The sequence below is a fragment of the Alligator sinensis genome, unplaced genomic scaffold (assembly GCF_000455745.1).
Source record: "Alligator sinensis unplaced genomic scaffold, ASM45574v1 scaffold1511_1, whole genome shotgun sequence".
Classification (NCBI taxonomy): Eukaryota; Metazoa; Chordata; order Crocodylia; family Alligatoridae; genus Alligator; species Alligator sinensis.
Genome location: NW_005843139.1, coordinates 257,464 through 265,974, shown reverse-complemented (window position 1 = coordinate 265,974; position 8,511 = coordinate 257,464). Strand labels below are relative to the sequence as shown.

Genomic DNA, 8,511 nt, shown 5'->3' with positions numbered 1-8,511 from the left:
TGGGATGCCTGGGTTCTCGGGGGGGGTGGGGGTGGGTGTTGGGGAGGCTGGGAGCCCCAGACACCTGGGCTCTCTGGGGTGCGGGGTGGGAGCAGGGGGACCAGAAGCCCAGACACCTGGGTTCCCTGGGAGGGAAGCCACCCCAGCCCCTCCCGCCCCCGGCACTCACCCAATGAAGCAGTGCGCTGCCGTCAGCACCCAGCGCTCGGCCACCAGGGCCCCACCACACACATGCTTGCCCTCGAAGTGCAAGCTCACGTACCAGGGCCATGGCCCTTCAGGGGGCCCCTTCATCATGCCACAACCTGAGGGGTGCACCGGGATCATGAATCCACTTCCCCTGCCCAGCTTGGACACCCAGAGCCCAGCCCCCACTCCCCTCCCAGAGAGCCCAGGTGTCTGGGCACCCACCTTCCCATCTGTACGCACCCTTCCCAATCCCAGACCCAGGTGTTGGGCTCCCTCCCCCTCTGCTCTCACCCCGCTGCCCTCCCAAAGAACCCAGGTGTCCGGGCTCCCAGTGCCCCCTCCCCATACCTGAGCATTTCCCCTCCTCAGAGCTCTTTTGCGGTGGCCCCATCTGCTTGGCGAAAGCCGCCTCCCCCCCAGTGTGGTGCTGGATCCAGTCCGCATAGGCCGTGGCCTCCGTCAGAAGATTGGGGCTGTTGTCTCGGGCACAGCCAGCTGAGAAGCTGATGATCCCAGCCTGGAACCACGTCCCGTCCTCTTCGCACACCAGGGGCCCCCCAGAGTCACCCTATAGGAGCCAGGGAGCTTCAGAGCCAAGGAACAGGCTATATTGCCCTCTTTTATCTCCCCCCTCTCCTGCCCCTCTCACCTGACACAGCCCCTTGCCCCCCTTCTGGTACCCGGCACAGATCATCCCCAGCCTAGCTGGCCGGGCCAGTTTCTTCTGTCGGTTGTTGGCATAGATGCAGTTGCAGGTGTCGGCGCTCAGGAGGTCCAACTCCACCTTCTGGAGGGGCCGGTTTTGGGGAAGGAGAACTGTGGGGGGTCAGAGAGAGAGTTTGGGGCAGGTCAGAGCCCCTGGAGGTGGCGCATGGTGAGATGGGGGGTTTTGGAAGCAACAGGCAAAATGGCCACCCAATGAAACATTTCCATCCTGGCTGGCAGGATCAGAAACCCTCTACCCTAGCTGGCCATGGCCAAGATGGCTGCCCATCACTGTTGGGAGCTGGGCTCTTGGGAGCTCTCTATCCCAGTTGTCTGTGGCCAAGATGTCTGTCCAATGGACACTCTCCATTCCTATTGTGGGTTGGGGTTGTTGAAAGCCCTCTACTGTAACCACCCAATGGAGAGTCTCCATTGCTGTTGTGGGGTCAAGGCTTTTGAAAGCCCTCTCCTGTAGTTGGCCAAGGCCAAGATGGCCACCAAAAGGAAACTCTCAATTGCTGTTGCGGGGTCAGGGCTTTTGGAAACCCCCTACTGTAGTTGGCCATGGCCAAGATGGCCACCCAATGGAGAGTCTCCATTGCTGTTGTGGGGTCAGGGTGGTTGGAAGCCCTCAACCACAGTTAGTCACCCAATGGAGACTCTCCGTGGCTGCTGGGGGAATCCAGGCGAGAAGCAGGGGCTCACCCCTCACCTGGTGTTGTCCAATGGGATGCCTCCACCACCCTCCACTCACCTTCCTCCTGCACTCGGCCCCAGCCAGAGGCCCAGCAGGGGGCGCCAAAGGCAAAACGGTGCCCAGCATGGGGCAGGCAGATGGGGGTCACGTTCCGCCCAAAGGCCACGGGCTGTGCCAGGCGCACCAGGGCAATGTCATAGCCCTCCTGGTAGTTTGTGTACTTCTCATGGATGATGACATGCAACACCTTCCGCTCCAGGCCTGGCAGGTTCCCCCCACTCAGCTTGAGTCGACCTAGAACTGCCCTCCAGAGGGACACATCGTCGGTGCTGGCATTGCTGGGAGAGGATAGGGGACACAGGTTCTAGATCAGGTCTCAACCACCTCCCTCCACCCACAGCTGAGTCCTCCTGGTGGGTCTTAAACCCTAAATTCCCTGGTTCTGTCTTCTCCTCCCACTGGGGTTCTACAGTGGGTGGGTCTTGAACCCAAAACCTCCTGTTCTAGGTTGTCCAGCCAGCCTAGACTCTTCTAGACCCCTGCTTTTGGGGGGGCTTATTCTAGATTTCCCAACCTGGAGATGACATCTGCCACGGTCTAGGTGGCCCAACCCTGGACAAGGCACATGTCATATTCTAGGTAACCCAGCCAGGACATGACATGTAAGGCTCTAGGTGACCCAACCAGGAGATGACCCATGTGAGGTTCTAGGAGATTACACAGTTGGGTTCTAGGTAACCCACTCAGAGGATGGTATCTGAGGTTCTAGGTTAACCAATCAGTAGATGGTATGGGTGAATGTCTAGGTAACTCAAGCACCTGGTGTTCTAGGTACCTCAGCCTCGAGATGACACTCAGTGTTCTAGGTCCCCAACCCAGGGATGATGCACCCTATGTTCTAGGTCCCTCAAGCCCAGATGTGACACACCCAAGGCTCTACATACCTCAACCTAGAGATGACACCTAATGTTCTAGGTCCCCCAAAACGGAGAGGATGCACTCAGTGCTCTATGTACCCAACCCAGACACGAGGCACACAATGGTCCAGGTACCCGACCTTGAGAGGAGCCACCCAATGGTCAAGGTCCCCCATCCTGGAGATGATGCACCCAGGGTTCTAGGTCCCCCAACCCAGAGCCCCCATCAACCCCAGCGTGGCTTGAGACTCACCCCTCGAAGCAGTGGGCGGCTGAGAGCACCCAGTCACTGCTGATGAGGGATCCGCCGCAGATGTGCTCACCCGATAGCTGCAGGCTCACCTGCCATGGCCACTCCCCCATCACGGCATTGGTCCCTCCCACCACACGGGTCAGGACTCGCTGCTTGCCACAGGCCGGGCCTGGAAGGGGTGGGAGGTGATTGGTTGGCTCCCAAATCCAATGCTGGGAAGTGAGGGGAAGCTGAGTATTGCCCCCAGGGATCCACAGGATGGGGGGGTGGGGGGCGGAGCCCGGACACCTGGGTTTTATCCCTGGGTTTGCGAGGGGAGTGGGGTCTAATAGCATAGAGAAATGGGCCAAGGCTTTGGGCATCTAGTGTGTGTGTGAGAGACACTGGGTTCTCTGTGTGTGCATGTGCTGCACCCTTTAGGCATCTAGGTGTGCACAAGTACATGTGAGTGTGCTGCAACCAGAAGTGTGCCTCCAGGTGTGTGTTGTGGGTCCGGGGTGAGTGATATGGGAGAGTGATACAGGGACAAGGGATGGGCGGGGGGTCATGTGGCAGGGAACTGGGGTACAATGGTGGGGGCGGTGGGGCATAGCACAAGGGAGGATTAGACATAGGATTAGAAGATTAGGGAGTGGGAGGGCCTAGGGGACGGAGCAGGATGGGGGAGTAGAGAGAGTGGGGGAAAAGGTCTGGGATTAGAGAGATCAGAAACAGGTTAGGGTATTATAAAGGGATTAAAAGGGTATTAATCAATCAGGGGATTAATTAACAGGGGGATTAATTAATGATTAATATGGATTAATCCATATTTGAAGGTGGGATTATGGGATTCGGGGGGCTCATACCTGAGGCTGTTGCTCCACTCTGGAGGCCTGTGGGGGAGAGACACACCCATGCAGGGGTGAGACACAGCGCCCTCCTGCCTGTGCTGCGGTCACCCCTATAGTGGTAGTGCCCCCTCAGGACCTCCCTCCAAGCCCTCCCCCCACCCCCAGAAAGGTTCCCCCTCAGCAGGGAGAGGGGAAGAGCCCTAGGCCGGACTTGCTGCCACCCGCCCTCCCGCCGCCCTGAGCTATTTGCCTTGGGCCGGGGAAGCTCCCCCGGCCACCCCGACCCCACACCGCCTTGGGAAGGGGAAGTGCAGGGGCAGAGAGGCTGGAGAGGGGACCCAGGTGTCCACACACACACACACACACACACACACACACACGACCTAGGTGTTCGGGGAGGGATGGACGCACACACGTAACCACACACGGGACCCAGGCATCCGGGACACGCGCGCACACACGCCCTGGGGGGCAGGCATTGCTGGGAACCCAGACGCCTGGGTCCCCACCCCATGCCAGCTGGCCCAGGGGCACGTCCCCAGCAGGTCCAAGGTCCAGCCCCTCCCTCCTCGCCCCCCTGGCTCCACCCAGCCCCTGGGGCCAAGGGATTTAGGAGCCGGCACAGCGCCAGCCAGCACCCGGATACAGGCGGACGGCGGGGCCCAGCCCCCCGCCCAGGGTCTGGCCAGTGTGTTTGCCAAGGGAGGGCCTGGGCACCTGGATGCCTTGGTTCTCCTCTGCGAGGGGAGTGGGGGGCCTAGAGCAGGGAGGGGGAACGCGGACACCTGGGCTCTCTGGGATGACAGTGGGGACTGAGGGGTGAGAGCAGGGTGCTGGGAGCCCAGGAACCTGGGTTCCCTCCTCCATATACCCCCTGCCCCCCACTTCCCATCACCCCCCAAGACTCACAGCTGAGGAGCAGCAGCAGGGTCCCCGCCTTCCGTCCGTCCATCCTGCCCAACGCCTCCGCTGCCCACCGCCCATGCCTTATATCCACCCTGGGTCGTCTTGCCCCATCACGCCTCAGCCTCACACCCACGTGAGCCGGGCGTGTGCCAGCCGCCTGCTCACGCCTGCCTCACCGCAGCTGTGCCACCCCCTGGGCATTGATACGGGAACTACCTGCCTCTCACCTGCCCCACGGGGCTGGGTGGGGACCAGCCAGCTCATCACTTCCTCCCCCTGCCTGGAAACTGAGGGGCGGGGGGGGAACTGAGGCAGGGTGGGGAGGGGGAACTGAGGCAGGCTGGTTATTTTGGAAGGCAGAAGTGCTTGCTTCTCCGGTCCACTTTCCCCCAGACCAGGCATGAGTCATATTTGAGGCATGTTGTATGCTTAGAAATATGGTAGAGGGGCCTGTTTCTGGAGGTATCAGACACCTCCTTCAGTGGGGAAACTGAGGCACACCAGTGAAGCGGAAAGCAGATGCCTTCATGCTGCCTTCCCCAAGTGAGACCTATGTTGTATTTGTAGGTAAATGGGTATACTAATCAATATGGTAATTGGCCTGTTTCTTGGGCTGGCATAGCCCTCAGCTCTTCAGACCCCACTTCAGTGAGGAAACTGAGGCACACCAGTGAGGTTGAATGGAGACCTCTTCATTCCTCCTTCCCCAGACAAGACCGGTGTCATATTAGTGGGCACATTATATACTCAGAAATATGGTAATTGCCCTATTTCTTGGGCCATTATAGCCTCCGGCTCTTCAGCTGCCCGTTAAGGGAAGAAACGGAGGCACACCAGCAAGGTTGAAAGAAGACATCTTCATTCTCCCTTCCCCAGCCAAGACATGTCTTGTATTTGTAGATGCATTGTATATTCAGAAATACGGTAGATGGGCCTATTTCTTCCAGTATCATAGCAACCAGCTCTGCAGATCTCCACCTCAGTGAGGAAACGGAGGCATGCCTGCAAGGTTGAAAGAAGATGTCTTCATTCTCCCTTCCCCAAGACGTTATATTTGTAGATGCAGTGTACACCAAGAAATGCAGTAGATCAGTGTCTTTTTTGGAGTATCAGAACAACCAGCCCTTCAAAACCGCCTTCAGTGAGGAAACTGAGGCACACCAGTGAGGTTGAATGGAGACCTCTTTCTTCCTCCTTCCCCAAACAAGGCTTGTGTCATATCTGTAGGCACATTATATACTCAGAAATACGGTAATTGGCCTATTTATTGGGCCGTCATAGCCCCCAGCTCTTCAGCTGCCCATTAAGTGAGGAAACTGAGGCACACCAGCATGGTGGAAAGCAGATGTCTTCATTCTCCCTTCCCAGCCAAGACATGCATCGTATTTGTAGGCACGTTGTATACTCAGAAATATGGTAGATGGGCCTGTCTCTTGGGGTATTGTAGCAACCAGCTCTTCAGCCCCCCATCAAACGAGGAAACTGAGGCACACCAGTGTAGTAGTAAGCAGATGTCTTTAGTCTCCCTTCCCAGACAAGACACATTATAGTTGTAGGCACATTGCATACTGAGAGATACGGTAGATTGGTGCCTATTTGGGATCTCAGAGCAGCCAGCCCTTCAGACCCCCCCTTCAGTGACGAAACTGAGGCACAGCAGTGGGGCTGAATGGAGACCTCTTCATTCCTCTGTCCCCAGCTAAAATGTGTGTCATATTTGTAGGCTTATTATATACTCAGAAATACGGTAATTGGCCTATTTATTGGGTTGTCATAGCCCTCAACAATTCAGTGCCCGCCCCCCCCCCATTCAGTGGGGAAACTGAGGCACACCAGCAGGGTTGAAAGAAGACCTCTTCATTCCCTGTCCACCAGCTAAGACACGTCATATTTGTATGCACGTTATATACTAAAAAATACGGTAATTGGCTTGTTTCTTGGCCTGTACTGGCCCCCCTGCCCCACTTTTCAGCCCCCCTCATTCAGTGGGGAAACTGAGGCACATGAGCGGGGTTGAAAGAAGACATCTTCATCTCCCCCTCCCCAGCGTCATATTTGTAGGCACGTTATATACTCTAATATACACTAATTGGCTTGTTTCTCATAGCCCCCAGCTCTTCGGCTGCCCATTACGTGGGGAAACGATGCCGCGGCTAGTAAAGCGACCAAAACGCTGGCTTGCATCCATCGATGCTTCGCGAGCAAATCCCGGGACGTCATTCTCCCCCTGTACTCGGCCCTAGCGAGGCCGCAGCTGGAGTACTGCGTCCAGTTTTGGGCTCCACAACTCAAAAAGGATGTGGAGAAGCTTGAGAGAGTGCAGAGAAGAGCCACGCGCATGCTCAGAGGTCAGGGAAGCAGACCCTACGAGGGCCGGCTGAGAGCCCTGGGGCTCTTTAGCCTGGAGAAGCGCAGGCTCAGGGGTGATCTGGTGGCCACCTACAAGTCTACCAGGGAGGACCAGCAGTATGTGGGGGAACGTTTGCTCACCAGAGCGCCCCAAGGCATGACGGCTAGGTCGCACGGTCAGAAACTACTGCAAGACCGTTTCAGGCTGGACAGAAGGAAGACTTTCTTTCCTGTCCGAGCCCCCAAGGGCTGGAACAGCCTGCCGCCGGGGGTGGTTCAAGCGCCCACACTGAACACCTGCAAGGCGAAACTGGATGCTCATCTCGGTGCGATCCTATGAGCCCAGCTGAGTTCCTGCCCTTCCTTGGGGCAGGGGGCTGGACTCGATGATCTTCCGGGGTGCCTTGCAGCCCGAATGTCTATGAAATCTATGAAATCTATGAAACTGAGGCACGCCAGTGGGATTGAATGGAGAGCTTGCGTTGCCCCATCCTCAGTGAGGTGTGTCATAGTTGTAGGTGCATTACATACTCAGAAACATGGCAGAGGGGCCTGTTTCTGGGCGCATTGTACCCATTGACCCCCCCTTTCAGTGAGGAAACTGAGGCACATCGGTGTCATTGAACACAGCCCTCTTTATTCCACCATCCCCAGGCAAACTGGGGGACGCAGAGGTAGGCACATGATACCCCCATAAATACAGTAACCAGCCCTGAATGGAGTGGGGGGGTTGGGCATGATACCCCCACAAATACGGTAACCAGCACTGAATGGGGGGGAGGTTGGGCGTGATACACGCATAAATACGGTAATGAATGGTGTGGGGGACCTGCCCCACCCGCCAGCTCAGCGTGCGAGAAGGGCCCGGGGGAATTGTGAGTCACGTGTGTGTGCGCAGACGGGCACGGCTGGGCACGCTCAAGGCAGGGCGTGTTCGGGGGGAGAACCCATGTGCCTCACTTCCCCCCCCCCCCCCTAAAAAAATCCAAGGGTCCAAGACCCCCCCAATAAAAATGAACCCAAGGTTGCCCCCAATAAATAAAAAAGACCCCGGGTGTCCGGGACCCCCCTCAGGAAGATCCCCGGCGTCCGCCCCCCACGAAGCCGATGCCGGGCACGTGCTGCTGGATCCAGTCCCGGTAGGTTGCCAAGGCGATGTAGACCCCCGGGCGGTTGTGGCGGGCACAGCCGTCACCCCAGCTCACCACGCCAGCCTGCACCCACGCGGCCCCCAGGGGGCAGACGAGGGGCCCGCCCGAATCACCCTGTGCAGGGAGAGAGCGGCGGTTAGCGGCTGCTGGCTCTGCGATGGGAACGACTGCATAGAACAGCTGAGATGCAGCTGGCTCTGGGGTGGGTGGGTACAACGGCATATTAGAGACCTGAAATGCAGCTGGGTCTGGGGTGCATGGGTGGAAACAGCTGCATATAATAGTAGTGAGATGCAGCTGACTCTGGGGTGGGAACCGCTGCACGGAACAGCCCTCAGATGCGGCTGACTCTGGGCTCCCTGGCCGTGGAGAACACCCCCACCCCCTGCGCCCCGTAACGGCTGTCTCTGGGGCGCGCGCTCACCTGGCAGGCGTCCCGCCCCCCCTGGGGGTACCCGGCGCACATCATGTCCTCCTGGATGTCGCGGGCGCCGGGCAGCGGCGGGGCCCCCTG

General features: G+C 58.1%; 2 protein-coding genes across 2 annotated transcripts in view; both read right to left on the bottom strand.

Annotated features, from left to right (window-relative positions):
* Positions 1–4,543, bottom strand: part of LOC102374030 (serine protease 53-like) — a 6,399-nt gene extending 1,856 nt beyond the window's left edge. Inside the window, exons 1-7 of the mRNA XM_006037565.3 lie at positions 4,501–4,543; positions 3,607–3,633; positions 2,762–2,930; positions 1,649–1,929; positions 839–1,005; positions 538–757; positions 170–305 (exon numbers count right to left, since the gene is read on the bottom strand). Of these exons, the coding sequence (XP_006037627.1) occupies positions 170–305; positions 538–757; positions 839–1,005; positions 1,649–1,929; positions 2,762–2,930; positions 3,607–3,633; positions 4,501–4,543 (1,043 nt within the window). The remainder of the gene's footprint in view (positions 1–169; positions 306–537; positions 758–838; positions 1,006–1,648; positions 1,930–2,761; positions 2,931–3,606; positions 3,634–4,500) is intronic.
* Positions 4,544–7,817: 3,274 nt separating this feature from the next.
* LOC102373776 (serine protease 27-like) overlaps positions 7,818–8,511 on the bottom strand; it is a 2,444-nt gene continuing 1,750 nt past the window's right edge. The window contains exons 4-5 of the mRNA XM_025193952.1: positions 8,422–8,508; positions 7,818–8,111 (exon numbers count right to left, since the gene is read on the bottom strand). Of these exons, the coding sequence (XP_025049737.1) occupies positions 7,917–8,111; positions 8,422–8,508 (282 nt within the window). The 3' untranslated portion in view covers positions 7,818–7,916. The remainder of the gene's footprint in view (positions 8,112–8,421; positions 8,509–8,511) is intronic.